Here is a 27216-nt window from a genome sequence, read left to right as displayed (position 1 = left end):
AAGGCCACGCTACTCATGACCGATACCGACTCGTTTATGTACGAGATACACACCGACGACGTCAACTCTGTATCAACACTGAACACTCTTCGATCTCAGCGATTATCCACAAGACAATCCCTTCCATTGCAACGACAATAAAAAAGGCTAGAAAAATTCAAAGATGAAACTCACGGAATTCATCGGACCTCGAGCTAAAATGTACTGCATCACCCTAGACGATGGCACCGTCACGAAAAAAGCCAAAGAGTTAAACATCCCGTTACCTCCAAAATAGCCACCTACCAGCATTACACACAAGCACTACGCGGAGAAATGCATTACTACTCCATGAGAACTTTCCGATCACAGCAGCATAAAATATCTACCATGCTCATTCACAAAAATGGACTGTGTTCCTCTGATAATAAACGTTACTCCATCGATGGAATTCACATACTAGCACATGGACACAAAGACTCAGGAGACTAATCATGAGCCAAAGAAAGGGATCCAGAATCCACAAGGTCTATAAAGTGGTCCACAACACAGAGCCATGGAGGTTTTTATCACGCCCATGGTCCCGAACCCCCATCACACAGTAGTATAGAACCATGGGGGCTTTGTCTAGACCACTCTTTTATCACGCAATGATAAAAGTGGTCCATAACCTCCTTTTTTTTCTCTACTAATCTTGTTCCTCGTTTGACGAGATGAAAAAGCTGAAGACTTGATTTCTTCTTTGGAGCGTAGGGCAATTTAATGAGCTCTAATACCATTTCGATCATGTTATATATTTTGAATGACACTCTACCAGCAGCAGAGGGGGCGAACAGACCGAAACTAAAATAGTACTGAATAGACAAAAACAGTTTCGGTTTACTTATTTCGACGATAAACCTTTCCATGACGACCACAGAATAAAAAAAAAATATCCCTGAACGTCGAATAATTTCTCTCGGAGAGACTCTTCGACGACCGGGGAAATGCAATAACATCCGCGCGCTGACGTTCCGGGTTTACTTCAATAAATCTGAAACTATTCCCGTGCGGGGTCGTCATTGACACGGTCGGTCGGTCCAGCCCCCCCCCCCTCTGCTGCTCTGAGAAAACATTTTTATGTTAACCATACAATGTATCAAGTCCGATACGGTATCGTGTCCGCGGGTCGTGTAAATTTATTGTCACAAATCCGTGCTGGTTTCTTTGAGCGCGACTAAAGAAATTCTTAAACTTATTAATATCCATATCGCCGCTACACCAGGTTTGATGAATATTTCTCAGCGTATGTGTATCAACTCCATTAAACACCGCAAGAAGATTACAGTTATCCCTGATTACTTTTGGTATTTGTGTGTAACGTTGAGTAACATAAATCACATCAGTGTTTTTATGACGACCCCGGGAAAATATTCTTGCAGGATTTTTTTGCTTGTCCAGCATCACATCATCATACACTACTAGGTTATTTATTTCCCCGTCGAGGTCTTCAACGCTGGGAGCTTCTTCGATATCAGTGATAAATTCAACTACTTCGTCGCCGTCTTCACTCAGCGCTTTTGCACTTTCATTAAAATCTTTTATAACATCATAGCCTCGCTGATCATCTACAGATGGTGCTACCAAATACAGCTTATCCCACTTCATCCACTTCATTATCATGTTCAACAGCAGTTGCGTTTTACCTGATCCAGATGGTCCAATGATAATCATCCGGATAGAATTTGGTAGCACTGAATTATGCTTAACTGGCTCCTTTCTTCGCGTCGCAGAAAAATCTGTAATTTCCATTTGTATATAAGGAATAATAATTATGGATCTATATTGTGTGAAGTGTAAGGCACGAACCCCTACGAATGATCTAACAACGGTTACAACAAAAAATAACAGACAAGCACTTTCTGGTAAGTGTGCGCGATGTGGCACAAAAAAATTTAGATTTCAAAAAAAAAGCCTGACAAAGTCAGCGGAGGTGACATCGCAGCAACCCTCGGACGACTTCCAGGTACCCCTTGGGCTAAATATCCCGGAGAAAAACATCTCCCAGGATACAATTACTGCGGTCCAGGGACCCGACTAGATATCAGACTTGATGAACAGTCTAAACCAAAACCGGGAGAGTATCCGATAAACGCTATCGACGCAGCGTGTCACATACATGATGTTGCTTATCGAAGTAAAAATCTACAAGACAGGCATATCGCGGATGTGAAATTAATTCATGCACTAAGCGCCATAAAAAATAAATCATTTAAGGAGTCACTCGCTAATTGGTTAGTAAGATCAGCGATGAAATCTAAATTAGCATTAGGCGCTGGATAATTAATAACAATGGAAGCGATTTATTATTCCCCAATCGGATACTGGAGAGGTAATGCAGCAATTAATAAACTCGCCAGCGCAGCGAAGGTAACACGCAAGGTTGCCAAAAAATGGCTGTCAAAACAAGCAATATGGCAAATCTACTTACCACCACCTCGACAAATCAATTTTGCACATTTTGATGTTAGTACCCCCAATGAAGTTCATCAGGCTGACATACTATTTCTGCCTCATGATACTGTCCGTAGAAAAACATACAAATACGCGCTAACAGTAGTTGATGTTGCTAGTAGATACAAAGAAGCAGAACCGTTAGCGACTAAAACAGCCGCTGAAGTTGCCTCTGCGTTTAAACGAATTTATCAGCGAGGACCTCTAAACTGGCCACGATTATTACAAGTTGATCCTGGCAAGGAATTTCAGGGCGCGGTGTCATCACTGACAAAGCAGCATAACGTTACCATACGACGAGGACATACTGAAATTCATCGGGATCAGGCAATTGTTGAGCGATTTAATAGAACACTCGCTGAGAGATTATTCGGATACCAGTACGCGAGGGAATTCATTTACGATACGAGATCTCGTGAATGGGTTGCAAGACTGCCAAACGTGATAGCCGCGCTGAATAATGAAATTACCAGAACAACAAACATGAGACCTGTAAATGCAATCACAAAAAAAAATATACCCCGCGTCAGTGAACGTGTTTCAACGCAGCCAGGAGCGTCCCCGTTGCTGGGTAATGTCACCGTTAGGTATTTATACGAACCGGGCGAACTCGAAGGAGGAAAAAAAAGGGCAACTGATCCTATATGGAGCGTTACAACACATAAGATATCTAGCATAACCAGATCAACTGGGAGAAACGCAATCTACAGATTAGATTCAACTGCTCCTCAGCGTGGGTTCACACGCGAGCAACTTCAGGTGATTCCCACGGATACACAATTACCACCTCGATCACTTAAATAACTGCAGCAGCACCTCTGCGTCGGTTACACTCAAGACAGGTCAACATCACATTTTCACGTGTATGACCGCGACTGCTATCTATTCTATCTACGGTAAATTGTCTTGGATTATTTTTCGAATACTGCCACAGCAATAAACAATTACAACTCGCACAGTGATTATTCTGCTGTTGTTGTAATTGTATAATAAATGTTTCGTCGAGATCAAACTCGTTACCATTTTTTTTGTCGCCCTGTTTGTAACCGGCTAATTTCTTTCTTATTGTATCATCAGCGATTGAGCTGTCGTTGACAACATCATCTAATACAATTCTTCGTAACTGACCTATCCTTCTTACTCTTGACACGGCTAAATAAACTAAATTTGACCACTCGATGCGATCATCAACAATCCAAACTGTTGTATCTGAAATAGTTAGTCCCTGCGAACTGTGGATGGTCATAGCGTATCCTAGCGTCCACGGGGATTTATTCATCGCTAGTGCCTGTTCAACAGCATCAATATCAACTGTGACAATATCATTTAATACTAAATTCTGTTTCTCCACCGACGACGCGCGCGTTGGAATATCAACATCAATATTCTGCAATCGCGTATCAGCTGGTCTATAACACAATGGCACTACCAGCATTGGAAATTTCTTCTGATGTAACTGAAATAACCGCTGCTGAAGTGTGTCCCTGACTATCTTTCTACTTGCCACTATGAGATCACTTGGTTTCCACGTTTCCCAAAAGTCGCTCAGCTCCGTCTGTGGAATTATTTCACGCATTATCTCACACTGGACTTTATTGGTTTGTAGCCTGATCAACGCCTTAAACTCTTTCAGCGTTTCATCGAGTGCTCTAACATCGTTAGTTATTTCCTCATAATAATCTACAAAAGTTTTCAGCCACGTGTGTGGAGATTCACCTGTAAATGGGGGTGGTTGACCATGATCGCCGCACATCACCACTGCGGTATTTTTCTTTAGCAGCCAATCCAGAAACTGTTTTAATGTATCCAACGGCACAGTGTCTATCTCATCCCAGATTATTTTCTCGGGGATATATTTCGTTCCCATTCGTTCAGGTGTCCACGTGCCGCCGCTGTATTTGAAAAAACTGTGATACGTACACGCGTTAACATCCCGTTGTCGCATCTCCCTGGCAAGTCTATGTGTGGGTGTTAGCACAATCATGTCAGAGTTTCTAAATAATTCTATCGCGCGAGTTGTCTTACCGGAACCACCAGCCCCGTTGAGATAAACTGTTCTATGTCTCACAACAGGATCGTGCACCGGCGGCAGCGAAGTTGTCGTAGAAATTGAAAATTTCCCAGATATTTCTGCGCCGCGATATTCATCCTCGATTTCAACATCAGCTGATTCACAATATCCATGCAACATTTCATTTTTTATTCTCCATGAACCCCACGATGGATCATTCGGTATAACCTTATTCAACGCCGCTAAGTGTTTTTTATCGATATAGAATGAATCCGTTGCAACTCTCACTGCGTCAACGGGAAACCTATTAATCATCGACAATAGGTTTATTGATACATAAGCTAGCATCGAAGATCTCAAATGTGTGTACTGAGATGATTCTCCGTCGATATAACTAAAAACAGTTCCTAATTTTTCCCCGTTTGACAGAAACACATCTTCGCGGGTACAAAACGTATTATTCGTGGCGGCATCAGCGACAATAAGATCCAATTCGGCCTCGTCCATGATTAATCGACTATGATGTAGTTTATGATCATACGCTCCACCTTGAGTAAATTTTCCTATTATTCTTCGTCCTAGATCTTTTGCGGTGCTTTCATCAGTTTGGGAAATTTTATTTCCAGGAGCTCTTTCGATGATAGTGTCGATAAACGATTCTGGATATTCTCGGAAATTTTCAATTTCTACGGTGACTTGCGGAGTTGGCAACCAAACTTCGGTTTGACGACAGTAGCATATAATCGCGGTACTGACCGTCAGCGACAGCAGTATTCGACTGTCAAGCATGTATCGCAATAACACTATTGGTGCCCATCGCTTCTCAACGAAATGTTTACCAAACCAAGCATAACACACAGGATGTAACCCCGTAGCGAGTTTAAACGACGACACACAAGCAACCCCGGTCAGGTCAAAATCAGGCAATGGTCCGTTTATGGCAACTCTTGTCATCGAGCTTGTAATATGACCAAACCGTTTAAAATACTCACTACATTCCCCCCGCCCAAGAAAACTTCCTGGATAACACGCCGTCATATCCACGGATATCATATCGCGGTGATCATACTGGGTATTCCACAAACCACCGTGTCCGTATTCGATACAGCTCTGTTGAATATCCTCGAGAAAACTCTTCGGGGTTGGTCTCCATGAATTTCGTTCTCGGGCTATATGCGTGACAACACCCGGGACAGTAAAACACTGCGTCAGTAACGTATCAGTGTTCGTCGCATGATATTTTTCTGCGAGTTTTTTCATTTCGTGATGTAATGCCGCCGTTCTGTATACCTCCCCGTTGGGTTTCACAAACTGATCAAACTCTCCCTCGAGGTCACTTCGGAATAACCACACCGACACTGGATCGGTTTTACTTATCTGATAAATAAAATCAAACATGGAAACTCTTCGAGTTTCAATGCTGGCATTTCCGCTCGTGGAACCACTAGCATTTTCCAATTCCGGATAATACTTTACAACACGGTCTCGAGGAAATATCCTAACCGAGTCAGTCCAGGCGTGACTGTTATGATCGATAATAGTTATTGGCGCTCCACGGGAATCATATTTACTCTTGTACAATACCTCACCGGTCAACGATGAAACCGTTATAGGAAATTTTAGTAATCGTTCGAGCTCGGCAACATCATTTATTGACGCTCCTTCATCCACTACTTTTGCCGCCCACGCTGCTATTTTAGTCTGTCTTAGCGGTGTTAGGCCGTTTCCTCGCATTGCATTTTTAAAATGTTCCATTACTCGCTCGGCTACACAATTCAACCCTGTGGATTTTATCAATGACTCTGACATCTTCATCGGTTTGAGTTTATCAACGCGTGGTTTCTTCATCGGATAAATTCCATAAATGACTGCGGTCACAGGATACGCTCTGGCATAATACGGTGTATCAATCCCAACAAGTACTCCCGGGTTTGAGTCTTTGGTTACGACGATGGTTTTTCCCCGTCGGGCATCAAGAATAGGGTCTAGTTTGTCTCTGATAATCCACGTTGTTTCACCTGTTTCCGTGTCGTCGACGCCAACGATAAATTTTATCTGAATAAAATATTTTTTATCATCGAGATACCCAATTATGTTCGACGCGATTGTATCATTGATGGTACCATCAATGATGGCATTTTCAGAAATGATTTTATACGAAGACCACACATGTGCAGCACCATCACGACGAAACTCTTCTTTGGCGTTCTTGATAACACCAATTACGAGTGTGAGTTCTCGTCGTCGTCGATCAAAAGTTAACCGGTCAAGATCGAATCGACCTCGGGGAAATTGGAGATTTCCAGGTTTTATTCTGGATAGTCTTTCAAAACTCATTATTATAATTAAGACAAGTATTTAAATAGACAAAAATATTATATATAATGAACGGAAACTCAAAGAGTTTCTCCGGCGTGAAAATGCAAAGCATTTCCCATGCTAGCATCGCTCATGCAAAGCATTTCTCTGGTGCGCCCGAGCACTCATGCAAGTGGATTAAACTAAATTCATCAGAGCCGTGTAGCAGACGTTGCAGAGGCGAATACTGTGGACAACATGCTCAACAGGTCCGCGGTGGGAGTCTAGGACCGATACCGTGTATCAGATGCGGCATTGGAGTACGAGGAAAAACGCAATTATGTTCAGCGTGTGGGGGGAAACGCTATCGAGAACTAAAACGGTATTATGATAAAAAAAATCCAGACTCGAACACGTTCTCGGAGCGTGATTACATAAATAAGTTTTCAGACAAATTATGAATTAGACAAATGATTTGCTTATATTATAATGAATCGAGAATTCGCCCCCGAACAAGAATTTGTTCCACATCCAACTATTCCAAATTATGAGGCAAACCACGATGGGGTAGTACGAAACTGTAGGCTGAAGAAGCCAATCGGTGTTGCAAATAATGCTGGTTATTTGATGTTTACTAGCCCCACAAGGAGGTATTTATGTCACCGTTTCGTCTATGAATGTTTTCATGGAGTGATCCCTAAGGGTTTTGTCATTGATCACATTAACGGTAACATACTTGATAACTCCATAAACAATCTTCGCATGGTCACTCAGAGCAAGAACTGCCTACTGGGTAACACAGGGTGTTGTAAAACAGTTGGGAAACGAGCTGTTAGGTCTCGAAATATACAGACTCGTGAAGAAATTGTATTCCAGTCAATGGCCGCAGCCGGTAGGTATTTCGGTATTTGTCCACCTGTTGTACAGCGTGTCGCAACCGGGATCTACAAAACAGCATTTTCCAAGAAGCTCAAACAGAAGATTTCATTTTGTTATATCGTCGACGACGATAACTCGAAAACGAAAAATGTTTCAACTTTGTAAGTCTAAGACTTCTCTGGAAGTCAATGACTTCTCAGTTAGATAAAAAAAAATAGTTATAATATATGAATTACGAAAATATTAATATCGTAATTGATGAAATTCAAAAATTGAAGCAGCGGGGTTTTAATATTTTAACAGACGCTGAAACAATTATGTCAGATTTTGAATCCTTGAATGAGCTATCAACGAAGAAGAATACTCTTCCCGCGAGATATAGGTTCATTAAAATGCTGCAAAATTGCATTTATAGATCACTTGCCACAGTTACCCACGAACAGGTATCTGAATTTATTCCGTTGACGCGTGCAGTTGAAAGTATTCGTCTTACACTATCACACGAGTATGAGACTCGAAAATTAATTAACTCGAGAGTGAGATTGTTAAAAAGTCAAATAAAGAATTCCGACGCAGAAGTCAAAGAGACTTCTCAGGAAATGCAAAGCATTCCTCAAGTCTCTGACTTCTCATCCACGCTCGCGTTGGAAGTCCAAGAGACTTAGAAACGCTCGCGTGAGCGATGCTAGCATCGCCAAAAACTCTTTGATCCCCCCATTGTGAGTTTCCAAGGGTAAAAAAAAAGTATTATTTTTTTTTGTCTTTGAAATTCTACTGTGGAAATGCAAGCATTTCTCACGCTAGCGTTTCTGGAAATGTGAAACATTTCTGAGCAATCGTGGAAATCTCTGATTTCTCAGAACTCTTTGAGTTCCAGGATTTGCTTGAGTGTTTCAGCATCAATACACGAATGAGAATAGTTCATGATGTGTTCTTGGTCACAAAAAACTGTGATCGTGTGATACTTCTGTAACTGTTCTTGTTGTGGCCGTGTCAACAAGAAGTCTTCGTTGCCGTACTCGTCAACGACTATTCCGACGGGGAAATTCAAAGCATTTCCAAATGCGGTCCTGATTGCCGCGTTGAGAATTTGTTTGTCATGTACGCGAACTCGGACATGGATATACTCGTGCATTATACACAACTGTAATTTTTTAAATGTGAAACGCTCTGCGTTTTCAGAAATGCTATGCGTGAGCGATGCTAGCATCGCCAAAAACTCTTCGAGTTTCAGGACTTCACCAGTAAGTTCACGGAGACAGTCTCGCCACGCAGGTCCAACAAATTCCCCCGTTGGTCGGTGAGTTTGAAATTTATCGTTGACAACCACGGATTATTACACCGCAGATAGACCACATTGATTGGTTCTTGCACAATCAGAAAACCAGGGGGGTCTTTTGGTGTGAACGTATACAGAATAAACCCCTGTTGGGCCGTCGTTGTGTCAGCGCTAGCGCTGCCAGCGCTGTAGCTACCGTCGATGACGTCACATACAAGATTGACCGCAATAACATCTGTGATATTTACGATCCCGGGTGAGATGTGTCTGCCATCGGATGCTGTACTGTTGTCGTGTCTTAAAATAACAGGTTGTGGTTTTGTTCGCGTGTACGTGGCAGAAATATCTTCGAAAGATTCCGCGATGAGATCCTGGACTGATTTTCTCAGTGTGTGCACGTTATATCCAGGAAGTTTAAAATCTGAAATATCCTTCACGGGAATACCAAATCGGGCTGCAAACTCCGATCTTTTTTCGTTTCCGTAATCACCCTTGAGATCCAGTAGATACTGAATTACTTTTTGATTTATAATTTCCATCGCGGATGCAAGTTTGTTTAGTTTTTCTATGGTGGTGATAATGTTCGTGCGAGAACTGCTTGCAGTTCCAGGTTTTGTTATATCAGAGATATAATCTTGAAAATATACTCGCAACAGGTCTAGCTGTTGTTTATGTGCTTGTTTGATCGGATTAAAAAACTGAGCTTCTATATCTTCTATAAGGTAATGACGGTCCCACCCGCCTTCGAAAGCTGCTACCCCTATATCAAAGGGGTGATTTGGTTTTTTAAACCAGGATTCTCCTGATTGTAATCGATCTGAAAATAATAAATAATTGCCGTACACGAGGTCGTGTAGTTCTTCTTTGTTGGTCTCGAAATCCGATTTTTCAGGTTTTGGTGGACCCGGTTCAACCTCGGGTTGTTCTTGTGGCCATCCTAATACGGATCTGATTGAGCTGCTATAAATATCCACGGCGTATCCCGGTGTTGAGATTTCAATGACCGCAGACAGCGTTGGTTCGTGCGCGGTCACAGATATTTTGGCTTCCTTGCCGGTGATTCGTTTTATTTGGCGTTGTATCTCATTGTTGATTTCTTCGATCTGATAACTCCCAGTGGGTAGCGTAATTGTATCCCATTCAAGTTCACGTTGTTGTGGGTCCGCGCTGGGTCTCCCGAACACAAACGAATTATTCGGCTGCTGACCGCCAAATGATGCCGACCTGATATTGGGCCAGCTGTGATACGCACTGAGCTTTGCCAACGCGATTTCGCTCACACGAATTGGAGTTCGAAAATTAATGCTGAATTCTGGTGTCGTCGAGGACACTGAGATCATTGTGGTCCTTACCGGTGTTGTGTTTGTGACTATTTGCTGAAGCAGTTCCTGTGGCGTTGCCATCAGTGACATTATTTATTTGTTTAGTTTTCAAATAGTCATTGTACACATCTGACATTAGTTTGAATTCAGAATCTGATATCAACGCAGCATCGCTACTTTGCACGTCTAACGATGATGATATCAGCGATGATAATTTCTGATATGCGGTCGTGGCTGTATTTAATTTTGTCGTGTAATCGTGTAATTTTGTGTTAGCACACGAGGATATTTTTTTTGCTATGATGCCGAAAACTCCTGCCGTGGTTGTGGTCGCACAAACAGAGATCGTGGCGGCGACTGCAATTACCGGAGTGACCGCTGATAGTATTACTCCCGCGGAGGCAACAACGGCAGATACTGAATAAACCATAATATCCAGCACTGTTATGCGGCGCTTGTATTTTTTTACTTTTTGACTGGTTACTTCGATGACAGTTTTTAACTCAGATTGCCACTCACGGACTTGATTGTATCGATATTGTTGAGCATCTGGAAATGTTTCGGATTTCAACGTTGACATTTATTTAAAAATCGCTGCCGATTTTCAATTACGCGGTAACCAATTGAGGTGTTGAAGCGACGAATTCCAAACACCACCAGTAAGATGTTGCTGTTAAACTATCGTCGGCGGCTTCAAGCATAAATGTTTCCTCGGCGTTGCTGTTTAGTATTACGGTTACAACCCCGGAATACTTATCGGTGGAATGTCTCCAAGGATATGTTGTGAAGATTTCAAATTTAGCGGCTGAAAACACAGACAACCTGTAAACACCGGTGGTTGTTGCTGTATATTTGATAGTGCTATTTTGTCGTGACCATGTTGCGAATCCCGATGATACCGTGAATACGATGTTGGTGATATGCCCGGAAGTAACTCCAGTGGGGACTTTAATCAGATTGGTTTTGTTAACGATCTCAGGAATTCCCCCTACGATATTCTGCTGTGTTTGTTTGATCGTGTTAATGTCGGTCTTTACATCAGCGAGTTTTACATCGACGACTGGAGGAGTCCCAAAGAACTTATTCACGACATCATCAGTTTTTACGAAGTTTCTTCGAACTCTTGTAAACGCGCCCACGTGAACATCATACTCAGCACGCAGCGTATTTAGTTTATCATCAACGGTGTCTACGTATTGTTTATTTGCGGCATCTTCGAGACCTTCCGGATTTTTTAGAACGGTTATTTTGTTTCCATTCATGCTAAGTTCGCCTGTCATCGTGTCACCGTCTTTTTTCACGCACTTGTCAACACCTTTATCAATACTGTCTTTGATGCTTGCGATTGATATATTCGAGTCCTTGATCCGGCCGCCATCACTAAATGCAGCGAAGTTATCCTTGGTAGCTCCAAGAACTCTGCGAATTATATCATTCCACTTAATGTTGCTCGTTCTTAGTTTTCCCTGCTTGTCCTGAAAAATAGCAACTTCATCTGGGTCAACTCCAGCTATATTCAAAAGATTATCGATTTCATCTCGGGTCGCATATTTTGAGAGATCAGCATCTGTGCCAGGTTTGACTTTTCTTGTGAAAGGTCTTCCGTAAATATCCACCATTATTCTTATTGCTGTTTTTCAAATGCGTGAGAAGTCCTTTGGACTTCCAGAAATGCTAAGCATTGGAAACGCTAGCGTTTCTCGATGCGGTATATTCATACACTACTCGATGCGGAGACGTTGCTGAATTTCTTGAGATTGCATCAAGAACATTTAAAACCTCGTTTCCACAAATGGGCGGATCAATTAATGTTTGTGTTGGTAGCGTCGACTGCCACACTGGAACATTAGAAAATCTGGAAACATACCTGAGAAACTCAGTTGGCGGTGCTAAACCGTACGAATCAAAATAGATAATTCCACGTGGATCGATCGCGTAAGCAACCCAGTGAGTTCCCGGACCATCTTTGTTGTCGAGATTGATAATGCCAGTTTCTGGATTATTCGGCCGCGTCGGTAATTGATCTCGCATAAATACTCCTCTGAAATGTTTTATACGCAATTTTTTAACAGCATCGAGTAAATCAAAATTGGACGCTGGAAGCGTCAAAGCTGGAAGCTTCAATGGAAACTCTCTGAGTTTCTGCGTTAGAATTTTTTTGGATACCATGATGGTGGAGTTCCTGGTAGTCTTAGCCCGCGTCCCTTTTTTTTGTACCCGTGTCCGGTTGCCTTCTTTAGTGCCATTCCAGCTACCGGTCCAAGTGCACCGAGTGCTATCGCCTGTGCTGCCGCTGGTGATGGAGTTCCCGATAATCTTAGACCGACGCGCCCCCCCTTATATCCGTTTCCGGTTGCCTTCTTTAGTGCCATTCCAGCTGCGGTTCCAACTGCACCTAACGCTGCTGCCTTTGCCGCTGCGCCGAGTAATCCTGGAATTTCAGCAGCTAGTATTGGGATGAGCGGAAATATTCCACCGGTTTTGGTCATATCTTTGATAGCTGCAACAGAAAAATCAAGTCGGACACCGGTTTTTGCTGTTAACGCCTTATTAAAATGTTTAAGCTGAGTATTAGTCAATGACAATTTGTTTGGACCACCACCAAGTTGATCTCGTTTTAACGTTATTGATGTCCCGCACACGCTTGCGTTCTTTGATTGCAATTTCTTCGTTTGACCGGAAGTCAAGGTGACATTAACGTGACTGTATGACATTATATCCTAAGTTTGATTTTAATTGCGTTACATATTCTCGATTGGAGCGTCGATGACCCTCATTCGTCCGCCAACACCTTCAAGCAGCATTGCTTTATCGGAGAGTATGACAGCGATCGCTCTAAAACCAGCAGGCGGGCCGAGGGGAAACTCACCTACACGAGCTTTGAAGTGTATATCAACGACAGATTGTTTTGTTAGATCCAAATGTTCCAGCGAAAAGTAATAAATCGGATACAGCGTTGTAAAATCCAGTTGTGATATCTGCAACCCGGTATCAACATTCTGATCACGTCCCATAAATGTCATCAAACGATGATACGCCCGTGCAACTTCATTTCGCTCATAATTTATTAATATATCCTCGGACGGTTCCTGATGCCCGTTTATCCGCAGCGAAACCTCAGAGACACCAAGTTTGTCAAATATCATATTACTCTGTAGTTGGGAAGACAACCTCGCATTTTGCTGGAGTGCAACAAAAATATGTCGCGGCGCTGATATTCCCTGTTGTGATGCTATGTGCCACGTAAACTGCCCGAGACCGGCACCTTGAATGGAATCTGTTGATGTTGTTAACCACGATATCAGTGATTTACCGCCTGTGTCCATGAAAGAGAGTAATCGTTGCTCTTCAGTGATCGATGGAGACATCACTGGCATCCACAAAGCAAGCTTGAATAATATTACTTTACCGCCAGCAACACCAGCAGTATCCTCTCGCCAGATGGCGTCAACGTCATCACTTTTTCGGTTAAGTACAACTGTATGATTGACTCCAAAAATAACCTTTCTGACATGTCTGCAAAATCCAAAGATGTGAGACAGTGGAATTGCGCATGAAAATCTCCTACGTTCACCTGATAACATTAATTTACGCGTAGCAAAACCAAGATTGTAATTAGGGTTGGGAAATGGTAAATTCTCTATTGTATCAACAGCAACAGGAGGAGCAGCACGACTTACTGCTTGTCTAAAAATGCTAGATCTATGATCCGGATGATCAGAATTATCCTTAGCGAACATCATAGTCGGACCAGCTGATCTAGTGTAATCATCTGAGTATCTCGCTAATCCCAGGATTGTTGTAGCAACGTCGACATTATCCTGAATTATTTCAATTTCTCTTCCGTCAATGCTGTATGAAGCACTTTTGAACAGCGCCATGATACCGTTGTTAACAAAACCAACTCGAACATTAGCTCCGTATTCTGTATTAGCGACAACATCTGTTACAAGTTCACCCGTGACTTCAAGAAATGCTTCAGCGGGCAGGAAATATCTACTTGTATCCTGGACTCGTAATTCAATTCGTCCGCGTTGATTAGGTACTGTTGCCTCATAAGAATAATACTGATAATCACGCACGGACTCATCTTTGAGTATTGGTGCATCCATGTCGAACGCTGGATCAGATATAGATTTAAACATTTTATATAAAATTATTGTCTTCTAAAACGAAATCCGCTTCCTGATATCAGGCTTGTATTTATTTGTTCGGGTGTTTGGGTTACAAGCTCTGCAAGTTTTTGATTGGCAGCCTGATTTATTACTTTACTGACGTCCGCGGGCATAAGTTCAGTACTGGCCAGTTTCACCGGTGGCGGTTTTTTTGATCTACGAGTTAACCGTAACAGTCTATCCTTGATTGACGCGAATGCCTTCCCGGCGAGATCACCAACAGATCCAAGGGCTTTATCCTTGACGACATCAATAGCTTTCATCGACAATTGTTTTGCAATCGGTAACACCTTAGGGGCTATTCTTGAAAACAAACCAGTAATTGTATCACCGAGACCATCTCCGTAGGTTGCTCTGTAGACTGGTAATCGCGAGTTCACTACGCGGACTGGTAACACGCTAGTGTGTCTAGGTTGAGAATTGTGCACGATCATTTTATTTAATTATTGTTTCTTTAACTAAATTTACTAGTCGCTGTAGTAACCATCCGCGAGTTCACCAATAAGTCCCCGGTAAACGCCGATATCCATAATGCCACGCTGAAATAGTCTCTGACAGATATCTGCGGCTTCATTTATGATTTCGTGAGAGTTGTTTCCGGCACGTCTTCCTCCGATGAGAACTTCCAACCGTGATACGTCATTGACGATATTATCAGGACAAATAATGTGACCACCAAGACCACTACCTGTAGCGACTGATGCGTCGTGAAATCCTTTTCCCTTCCGTCGAGGAGGGTCTCTTTCCTCCTGCCGCGGTTGTGAAGGTTGTTGCTGTTGTTTTTTCTGCTGCTGCGGTTGTTGCGGTTGTTTTTTCTGTTTCTTAGTTTGTTGCTGTTGTTCCTGTTGCTGCGGTTGTGGAGGCTGTATTTGTTGTTGTTGCTGCTGCGGTTGTGGAGGCTGTATTTGTTGTTGTTGCTGCTGCGGTTGTGGAGGCTGTATTTGTTGTTGTTGCTGCTGCGGTTGTGGAGGCTGTATTTGTTGTTGCTGTTGTTGCTGTTGCAGTCGCAGTTGATTAAAAATTGTGTCTATTGCACTATTATATATTTCATATCTAGTATCACCGGTTCTAGCTTGGTCAACATCATAGCGTATACGAAATATCCACTTGTACCATTTTTCACGATCTATAAGATCATTGCCATACTCGGGTTTTAAAGCTTCTTTTCGATGATAATAACTCTCTACGGCAAAAGCAGCTAATGCATTTATATCCTCTATTTTATTCTTTACGAAATTAAGATATTCTTCATTAAACTTATTTTTTATGTGAACCCTTCCCCGTGCTTCTTCTGTTTTTGGTACAGGATCTTTCATCTCACCTATTTCAGCACGAATTTTACCAATACCCTCAAGTATTTCTTCAGTAGCAGGTGGAGGTTGAGCTGCAGTGATATCAGCTGGAAGTGTTCGTAAAATCTTCTTTGTCTGTTTACTTCTTCGTGCTATTTTTTCAGTCTGCGCTGCAGTTTGTTTTGATACAGGAAGAAGATCTTCTTTGATGGCAGTCGTAACCTGCTTAGTAGCTGCAGTGACGGGTTTAAATAATTCCTCCGCGGATTCTGCAAAGACTTCCCGCGCTTGCTGTCTTAGTTGTAATTTTTGTCTGACACTATCACGGACAGGAAGAAATTTCTGAATTGCTTCGAGACGTTCTCGAGCTAATCTAGTAGTAAGTGCTTCTCCGATATTTGCCATTATTTATTTGTCAATGATTTAATTCCGCTAGCATAAAAATGTTTTTCCTTGGCGTTGAAGCATTTCTCGCACGCTAGCGTTTTTCGAGTTTTCGGGGGACATTTTTTTTTGTCCTGTATTCTGAATAGAAGGGTTTATTTCGTCGAAATAAGCCCTCTATCGAATAGTTTCCGTGGGGAGGGCTTATTGTGCAAAAAGCTTTTGGTCTGTTCGCCGGCTGGACCGACCGACCGTGTCAATGACGACCCCGCACGGGAATAGTTTCAGATTTATTGAAGTAAACCCGGAACGTCAGCGCGCGGATGTTATTGCATTTCCCCGGTCGTCGAAGAGTCTCTCCGAGAGAAATTATTCGACGTTCAGGGATATTTTTTTTTTATTCTGTGGTCGTCATGGAAAGGTTTATCGTCGAAATAAGTAAACCGAAACTGTTTTTGTCTATTCAGTACTATTTTAGTTTCGGTCTGTTCGCCCCCTCTGCTGCTCTACCCATTGACCTTTTTTATCAACTTGCTCTGGTAAACAAAACATTTAAACTCAGAATACAAATTATATACAAACTAATTACATATGTCTGAAACATATCTGCTTCACTGCACTGCATATGTTGGTTATATAATCAAAATGCATCAATAACTTGCGTCGAAACCTGAACACTTTCATTACAAAGTTTACTATTTATGATAAGACACACATCATAATTATCCATTTAATCATGGGACCGATTTTTTTTTCTTTGAATCATTTGGTATTCCTGTCGATAACATTGGTAGATAATGTAAGTGCTACCTATTTGTGTCCTCTTCCCACTTTTCAATGGCAAATCTCATCTAACAGTTACTTTCATATTTGCAAATTCATGACCTTTCGTCAGCAGAAACTCTTGTCTCTACAGAGCTCTTTAAATTGTTGTCGGCATAATTAGTAAATGTAGTAGAAATGTATAGGTATAAACACGTTTTATGTCTTTGTCATAAATATTAAGAAAAAACCATATATATATATATATATATATATATATATATATATATATATATATATATATATATATATATATATATATATGTGTGTGTGTGTGTGTGTGTGTGTGTGTGTATATATATATATATATATATATGAACAGAAAAAATAAATAAACAAATAAGTAATATATATATATATATATATATATATATATATATATATATATATATATATATATATATATATATATATATATATATATATATATATATAGTGCCTTGGATTTAAAAATTGCATATAATAAGTCCATATAGTGTGGAAGTTGATAAAGTGTAAGCACTATCTATGAAATGTTAGATTTGAAACCCATATGTACCCGCATATATAGTTCAAAGCTTCGAATGTCAGGGCATTCAGGTCCTGCACAGAAGAAATATTGCTTTGCAGTTTTGATCCGCAGTTGTTGTAAACAGTGCTGTTTTGACAGCCTTGACCCTCGATACCTGAAATTACAGATATTTGATATAGCAAATGGAATGTTATGTGATGTGATTTGGATTTTTAACGTAGCTTTAACAATTTTTCAGTCATATCGCTACGATGTCTGCAATGTGGCAGTTTATAGTGATGTCTAGCACTGGGGCATCATGCCGCAGACATGTAGCATGATGTCCCACCCAGTCACATTATCCTGACACCGGGCCGACCAGTCCTAACACTAACCTCTTAATAGCAAATGGAAACATACGTAACTGATCTCAAACTAGGAATATAAAATCCGAAAATAATGTATTGGAAAATCAAGGGATTCTAGTCATATAGATCGCTTTATTCTACACCAATCATATAAAATGGCACAACATATCCTTCTCTTTCTTGCGTATCATTTTACCAGCTTTTACGCCATATATGTGTTTATATATATATATATATATATATATATATATATATATATATATATATATATATATATATGAGGTGCTTTGTATTACCAGCAATTATTTGGTTTGCCGCTACTTCGGTAGTTTCCGTCAGCAAGGAATATACGGAAATTCCCGTGCGATCCTGTTACAAACTGAGAGATATTAACAGTAAGGTTTACGGTTTTCATATAATTCTAAAAGTTATTATAATCATTTTTATTCTTTACCAAAGAGTTGTGAAGAACATTAGGCCAAATCCAATTTTCGGCAAAACAATTGGATTAATGAAGTATCATTTTTTGGTTATTTTCTAGCATAAGTTAATGCGTTAAGTATGTGTATTCTTTTGTAATAATTCGAATCATTCTGAGATTTTCAAGAGAACAGATGTTTTCTCTTTGAATATGTCGGGTTCACTAAATGTTTTCTATTTTTTAGGCAAGTGTGCTTTATGTTTTCCTGAGCCTTTCTGATAAATATCTTACTCAGGTGTTGGCATTCCACTCAAGGTGTCCATGTCTAGTTTAGATACTTAATTGTAGGCTCGGTGTCGACTCTTCACAATTTTACCAACAAGCTCTCCAGTGTCAGCGCAGTGTCCTTCCTAGGATGTCAGTTATAGTGTAAACAAAACTGTCCCACTTTAATTACAGTTGTCATATTACAACGTTAACAGCAATTAGCATACACACGGTAACGGCACGTACCATTTTATTTTAATTGTGGGGAGAGGGTGCTGTAATTTTGATTTGAGCTGTGTTATTTATTTTCTTTTATTTCAAGATAATTATTTCTTTCTCAATTTTTATTGGATATAATATGTTGCTGCTTTGCTATAAACAGATAAATTGACATCTGATCACTTTTGTAAAAAGTGTTAGGCCCCTGCTCCAGAACATTAAATTGTTGGTACCTAATTTAATTGTGGCATACCGTGGTACTTATGCCCATGACCTTTGGTGTGACTCCAGCATCATCACGACGATTGCATCGGGCTCATAAATGGAAGAAAACCACCGGTCGTTCGCGACTCACATGTGCATTGTTGTCCGACCTTGCCTCCAGTTGCGTTTGCAACATTTTATGTCCGGCGTATCTAGCGTCACCACGTGCAAAAGCTTTTGTAAATGTCGGCGTGGCAGTGGCTACTAATACCGGAATGATACCACCGTGCTTGTCCATCTCAGCGAATTCGACCTCGGACAAATTTAGTATGAACGATGGCTCGTCTATCCGCCTTTCCTTGGTTCACTGACAACGCCATTCAACGGCAGCTTATTTGGCCCACTACTAGACATTACCTGGAGAGACAGTTTCAAATACACGCCCGTGTGTTTTCACATAGCGGGTCTCATTTTTCCAAGCTGATTTTGCGATAGTGAGAACCACGCGTTTGTCTGATATATTTTATTTATATATTCGCTCGGGCGACAGCTTTGCAATCTGCCTCTAACAGGTTTTAGACGGGGGCATAAACGACTTTCATTCGTCCATAGATCCCTCGAGGAGCTCGGTTCGGACCGACATTATCACGGCAATAAATCTGTACTTGAGAAAGAAAAAGAACTGTCGGTAGTGTTCACATGCTAGCTCGGAAATGTAAATCGATCACGGAATGTCTTAACAGATACAGAAGTTCGAGGGAGCAGTAAATAAGTCAGTTAATTCGATGTTAAATCTGAGAAACCTGAGAAACCTTCAGTCACGAGTCGACACTCTGGTCCCTCCCCATGAAAGGCACAAGTTATTATTATGATCGTGCGACATCGCTCTGTTCAAAATCGTTTGGCACAGTTGCGTCATAAAAATTATATTGATAATCGTGGACGGATTCGTCTTTGAGCAGTGACGCGTCCATATCAGAAACAGGACCAGGCATACTTTTGACCATTTGATTATACACGTTCATGCTTGTCTAGCAATGAACATTAATGTCCAAGAGAGACCTCTGTCCGCAATTAGATTTTCGGTTATGTTATCGTACATAGATTTGGCTGATGAGCCAATAGCTACCGGTAAACTGGACACCATCAAATCGCCAACCAGACGCGCTGTAACACGCTCGTTCAGTTGCTAATATGCTGCATTGTTTTTTGGACCCTGCGAACATAACAGTGATACTCGTTAATACAACTCGGCTAATTCCACGATAATCGTTGTTCCCACCCCTCACGGTCTGCGGCATACTAACATGCTCAACGGCGTTCGTATTACCGCAAATGCTTTTCTGAAATTGTTATATGTGTGGTCATATTAATGATCATATGAGTGATCGTGTTAATGGTCATATGAGTAGTGATATTATTGGTTACATGAATGGTCATATTAATGGTTGTATGTGTGGTCATATTAATGCTTGTATGAGTGATAATGTTAATGACTATATGACTGGTAATATAATGATCATATGAGTGGTCATATCAATGGTCATATGTTTGGTCATATTAATGGTTAAATGAGTAGTTCAATTAATGATCATATCAGTGGTCATCTTCATGGTCATATGTGTGGTCCTATGAAAGGTCATATGTGTGGCCATATTAATGGTTATATGTGTGGTCATATTAATGATCATATGTTTAGTGATATTAATGGTTACATGAATGGTCATATTAATGGTTGGATGAGTGGTCATATTCGTTGTCATATGAGTGGTCATATTAATGGTCAGCTTGGTGGTCCTATTAATTGTCATAAAAGTGGTCATATTAATATTCCTATGATTTGCCCTATTAATGGTTATAAGTGTGATCATATTAATGGTTATATGACTAGTCATATTCATGGTTTATATGAGCATTGATATTTATGGTCATAAATGTGGTCATATTAATCGTTTTATAAGTAGTCTTATTATTGGTCATATCATTGGTCATTTTAATGGTCAAATGATTAGTCACATTAATGGTTATATGAGTAATTCTATTAATGGCCATATGAGTGGTCACAATAATGGCCATGTGAGTGGTCATATTAATAGCCATAAGAGTGGTCATATTAATAGCCATAAGAGTGGTCATATTAATGGTCAAATGTGTGGTCATATTAATGGTCATATGTGTGGTCATATTAATGGTCATGTGTGTGGTCATATTAATGGTCATATGTGTGGGCATATTAATGGTCATTTGTGTGGACATATTAAGGGTCATATGTGTATTTTTTATCAACTTGCTCTGGTAAACAGAATGTTTATACTCAGAATACAAATTATATACAAACTAATTACATGTCTGAAACATATCTGCTTTTGTGTACTGCAGATGTTGGTTATATAATCAAAATGCATCAATAACTTGCGTCGAAACCTGAACACTTTCATTACAAAGTTTACTATTTATGATTAGATACACATCATAATTATCCATTTGATCATGGGACCATTTTTTTTTTTTTTGCATCATTTGGTATTGCTTTCGATAACATTGGTAGATAAAGTAAGTACTACCTATTCGTGTCCTCTTCCCACTTTTCAATGGCAAATCTCATCTAACAGTTACTTTCATATTTACAAATTCATGACCTTTCTTCAGCGGAAACTCTTGTCTCTACCGAGTTCTTTAAATTGTTGTCAGTATAATTAGTAAATGTAGTAGAAATGTATAGGTATAAATACGTTTTATGTCTTTGTCATAAATATGAAGAAAAAAACCATATATATATAATTATATAAACAAATTTAATGCAATTGAACCCTTCCGAGTTTCATCTAGAATGTATATTTGCAGTCTGGTATCGATGTGTGGCCACATTGAGAATAACCAGTAACTATAATTGTAAAACTTACCACCTGCAAACGTTAAAAATACCAGAATGAAGATAAATTGACAATCATTTTATATCTAACTGAAACTTTAATTTTGTTTCTTAGACAGAATTAGGAACATAATAATACTACACAATTCTTTTTTATTATTGAAAACGTTTTTTGATTGGTTGCATGTTGGGCATCAGGTATTCTCGATTGGCAAAGAGAAAGCAATTGTAAACAGATATATCACACAACATTACAACGGTACGCTTAGGTAACTAAATAGTTTCGTATTTTAACTGTGTCTCTTCCTTGATTAGGTAAATTGAGTTAACTTTACAATTAATGGGTGGCTCTTTAGTAATCATATTTGATTAGTTTAACCAGACAGTGAGGTCTTTGTTTTAGTATGTTGAAGAAAAATAAGATCTAGCTATTAGTAACAGCCTTACTGCAGTCGATTCATTTTCAATATCTTCGTTGTTGTTGGGTCGTTTGTAAGAACCTTATTGTGGTATTTGAAAGAGCACACTCAGAACTTATTTTTGGCAATATTGTGCCGATGATATAGGATCTAAGAGCCTACGTGCCTATATGTATGGCTGAACAAATCGGTTATTGGATATTTCGTAAATTATTAATTTACATATCGAGTAGCCAATCGATGGGACGTACAGCGAGCCATGGATACATCTTATACAGTTGCTCCCAAGATGTGTCTCCAGATGATCATATCACCGTCGTGCCAGCGAACTCATTTGCAGTGTAACAACAACACTTTGGGGAGGCTGAGATTATCGCTGAGAGTCAGGTTGGACAGCTGCTTGATTTGCGCTTCGAGACGCTAACCGTGAATTTATACGTGCGTGACCGGCCGTATAAGTGGTCACGACCTAAGTCACCTCAACTAATCATCGGCGACAAAAAAATAAACAATGACGAGCGTGAATCAATGCGTGACAATACCCGTGTGGGTAAAAAATTCGCGCATACCTATATACCACGCCGTTTACGGCAATGTCCTCAGTGATGATGTCGCGGGTCGATTCAGAAAAATGGCTACAAAAGCGATTCCGATCGCACAACAACGCAACATGCGCGACATTGACGTCATCAAATATAAAGCTATTGCCACGATTGATCGTGGCGTTCGTGACCATTATAATCATTAATATAACCATTAATATGACCACGCAAATGACCATTAATATAACCACTCGTATGACCATTAATAAAACTAATAATATAGCCATTAATATGATCACATATATGACAATTAATATGATCATATATATGACCATTCATATGACCACACATATGTCCATTCATTGGACCACGCCTAGGACCATTAACATAACCACTGATATAACCATTAATTGAACTACTCATATAACCATTAATATGACCAAACATATGACCATGGATTTCACTCATATCCTGACCAAATAATTTTTGATTCACTTATAAAGACAAGGAATGTGTAGTATTTTGTTACCATATTGCCTTATTACAATCGTTTAAAAAGCAAGCGTGAAATTATATTTATATCACCTTAAAAGCATGTAATACTGAATTGTCTGTGGTATCAGCTAACAGTCTTTCATTTAATGAACATTTCGGTTAGACAGTTGATGGAATAAGTGATTGTATCATAGGTGCCAACAAGTTGCCCATTGTACTGGTAGAAATGTAGGTACACTTTATAAGGACTATTCACCTGACTGAAAATAGGTCATTGTCAGCAACAATCGGACAAAACAAAACAGAAAACGTCCTCTAAAGACAAGGTTTCCAAAATCTTGGAAGTATCGCCAATATGGAAATTGTTATCCCACTGTCGCAAGAAGGTACATTTATTTCTTAGGTTGGCTTCCAAAGATATTAAATAAATTCTGACAGGATGGAAGAATAATCTTATCCGTATGCACGCCGTGTATGATTTATTCACTGACAGTATCTTGTTCTTTGTTGCTAAACTATGTCATCTATTACAAATACAGAGAAAAATGGAACGATAATTTGTAGGTCTGTCATGATCGTGAAAATTATTTCTTCTGTCCATAAAATTAAAATAAAGACTGATACGAAGAATGTTTATGGTCATTGCAGATATGAAACTAAGTGGACAGGAAACAACTGCTACAAAATATTATAATTATACCTTGTTTGTCCAAAGAGTCTTCACCTACATTATCGCTTGTTTCATCTTGGCTACCCACTTTAGCTGGCCAATTATTTAGCTTTGTGTGGGGAAATGTGACGTTTTGTGAACTAGTACAGATCATATTAAGCTTTGTAAAGTGAAGGTCAACAATATAGGTTTTAATGGTTCATACATGGTAAGATTAACAATAAGGTATATTATTATTTTATTAATGCATTAATGCAAAATGTTGAAATTTAATTCTTTCTGAAATGCGAACATGCCATTTCAATTTCAGGACCCATGAGGATGCACACTTTGACCTCGTGACAGTGCAATACCATGAATTGTCGTAAAGCACATGACACCATGTCAGCCAATTAAAGTGTGTCTTTCATGAGAATCATGTAATGATAAATATTATATTAATTTTCGACAATATGCTTGAATCTGAACTGGAATGACAAAATGAGGCATGATATTTCATCCTTACGTATTACGTTTTATGTAATCAATAGAAAATGAGAAATGCAAAAACTTGTCATTGGTTTGCTCTGACACTACCATTTCTATCAATTCTGCACCTTGTATGAGTCAATTTAAATAGAAGGTCGCAAAGGCTAACTTGATGTAATAGATCAGAAAATAATAAGGACAACTTTTCCTCTTCTCACATTCCAACTGTCACTATATTGATCCAAGGTAAAACATTACTTAATATTTTTTTATTTTGATTTTTATCCCGGCGTTTTGAAGCACCGGGATATTGTAACGAAGTATATCCGTCCGTCGCTACGATTTACGTAAGTGTGTAAGATCAACTAAAGCCGTTAGAACTAGACATGTGAAACTTGAGTCGATGCTGTCATATATATATATATATATATATATATATATATATATATATATATATATATATATATATATATATATATATATATATTGTGAAAAAACATTTGGAATTTGGTGGCAGAGCTGATGGGATGATTTTTTAATGCCTTAAAATGCCTCTGGAGCGTTATGTTTGACTTATCTGATTATATACATTCATCAATAACCAATGTGTGAAAACATGTAGGAAAGGAACTCATTGCTCTGTTTCGGGACCTTGTCCTATCCCGGTAAAATATCCGCTGTGATGTAACAAGGAAACTATTGAGATCCCAACCTTATAACTACGTATACACTACTGCGCAAGACACTAAATCTGTACATGTATCTGACATTGACTCCGGTCCATCCTACCTATGGGGCCTTAATACATATGTCACAGATTGGATAATATTGTGATTTCCACCATATAATCATTGTCACTTACTTGTCATGACAAGACAAATTTTTACATGTAACTGACATTGGTCCCAGGGTCCATCCTTAACCTAAGAGGACTTGTAATCAGCATAGCTAAAATGTTTGATGTGCCCACACTACAACCATGTACACTCTTACTTGACACGAAAAGGATTACATGTACGTAACATTCGCCTCTACAAAAATATTGACTCTCCATGACCTACATAAGAGATTTAACCTTTGAGGTATTGGCCCCAAAGGAGAAGCACATGGATACGTGTTATACGAAATATTTCAAGATGATTAATTTGTATTCTTCATAAAATGAATTATTCCACATTTCCAGAATTTTCCCCAACGATAGTCCCTCCTACGATGACCCTCCAAAGGTCCAAAAGTCTCAGTCGAGAGTAATGTCTTCTCTTTTCCACTTCTTGCAAAACACCTTTAAAAGACAAATAGCTCCGGACGTTGCCTTTTTGAACAATCTACAAACACATCTTGCATTTGCACATTAGTTTTCACTTAATATTTTGTTTAAATTGTACGGCACAATGAAGTTGGCCCCCATAGGCTTACAATATTACATTTGTTTGAGTAAAACTGGGTTTGCTACTAGTGGCAACTTAATACAGGTATGATTAGGTGCCCGTTTCGGGGAACTACGGTCTACTAATGTATGATTTACAAAATATATTTCAGAATATAAGGCATCAATAACAGATGCAGTTGATGAATGTTCTGTCTGATATTAGACATTAATTGTAGGAAACACAAGCAGATCCATACCGATATATCCATTCCATGTTTATATTTCTTCCAATTTTCATTTCTTTTACAGATGAAGCAAACATAGCTCTCTTGTATTGAAACCGGGATTTATCCTACATTACATGTTACCCACAGGTTCCAGGCTACGAGAATGCTAAAAACTTGAGTTCGTAGCATTGTGACGGAATAGTCATCACCATTTGTGTATTCAACCTAAGATGTTGAATTTATATATCGACATAAACATGACTTGAAAACAAAATACTTAAAAAATCTTTTCATGCTTCGTTATTATGTATATGTTTCCACACAGTTAATTGCTTTAATGGAGCTGGCTGAAAAACTCTTTCTTGTTGTATACTGCTTTCATTGTCTTTACCACTATTATCATTCATGGTTACAAATAGGCCCAAGGAATATGGACCAAATTTCGTTATTAAGGAAATCAAAATTGTTCATTCATTTAATGAATCGAAAACTAAATTTCTCTAAGAGAATGTAGGGTTAATTGCACACAAGCTTAAATCACCATTATAAAAATTTAAGGATTGAAACATATGAAAATCGCTTTTTATAGTTAAATCCAGACAATGCAATAATGCTTATACTAGTCAGAACAAAATAATGCAACCAAAACAAATAAAAACAAACACACACACACAACTGATGAATGTAAAGTACCATTCTCAAAACAAAGTTCAATAAAATGTTTCAGGTGTAATCCCAGATCATTTAACATCTACCTGATCCAGATTATTAACGTTCAAGGTAACTGATGAATATTATTTAACGGTGGATATAATAACATTTGATTAGATTTCACTTACCTGCCAAAACTCCTGCAAAAATCAAAAGTAAAAGCATATTTTACTAATGACGGTCAGTGTATTTTCCAAAAGGAGTAGTGTGGCTTAACCAGTTTTCTAAGCTTTACTTCACAAGGTAGTCGAAACCAGAATAGCAAACAGTTATTCCACTTTCTCAGTATTTATACATGCGCAGTGTACATCCTTTACATTAGCTTGTTGCGCACAAACGTGACAGAGAATCCTGATTTATCATTGGTATTGATCTAGAGTAGGCGGGGTGTTTCTTCAATCACTGGTTGAAATCAGGATGACTAATAAGTGCGCAGATATCTGTACCTTTATTACACATGAAATGGTCGCCCAACTCCTTTATGCATTTAAAACGAAATTTAAACCGTGTTATCTTTAGATAGAAAATGTATTTGTCTCT

General features: G+C 39.3%; 1 protein-coding gene across 1 annotated transcript in view; it reads right to left on the bottom strand.

Annotated features, from left to right (window-relative positions):
• Positions 1 to 26962, bottom strand: part of LOC149799236 (uncharacterized) — a 36306-nt gene extending 9344 nt beyond the window's left edge. The window contains exons 1-2 of the mRNA XM_089958514.1: positions 26805 to 26962; positions 17473 to 17599 (exon numbers count right to left, since the gene is read on the bottom strand). Coding sequence (XP_089814640.1) covers positions 17473 to 17599; positions 26805 to 26841 — 164 coding nt within the window. The 5' untranslated portion in view covers positions 26842 to 26962. The remainder of the gene's footprint in view (positions 1 to 17472; positions 17600 to 26804) is intronic.
• Between the last annotated feature and the right edge of the window lie 254 nt (positions 26963 to 27216).

Source organism: Sinohyriopsis cumingii, chromosome 5 (genome assembly GCF_028554795.1).
Source record: "Sinohyriopsis cumingii isolate HCF-2022 chromosome 5, ASM2855479v2, whole genome shotgun sequence".
Lineage (NCBI taxonomy): Eukaryota > Metazoa > Mollusca > Bivalvia > Unionida > Unionidae > Sinohyriopsis > Sinohyriopsis cumingii.
Note: the sequence above shows the minus strand (reverse complement) of the source record. Positions and strands in the feature narration are given on the sequence as shown.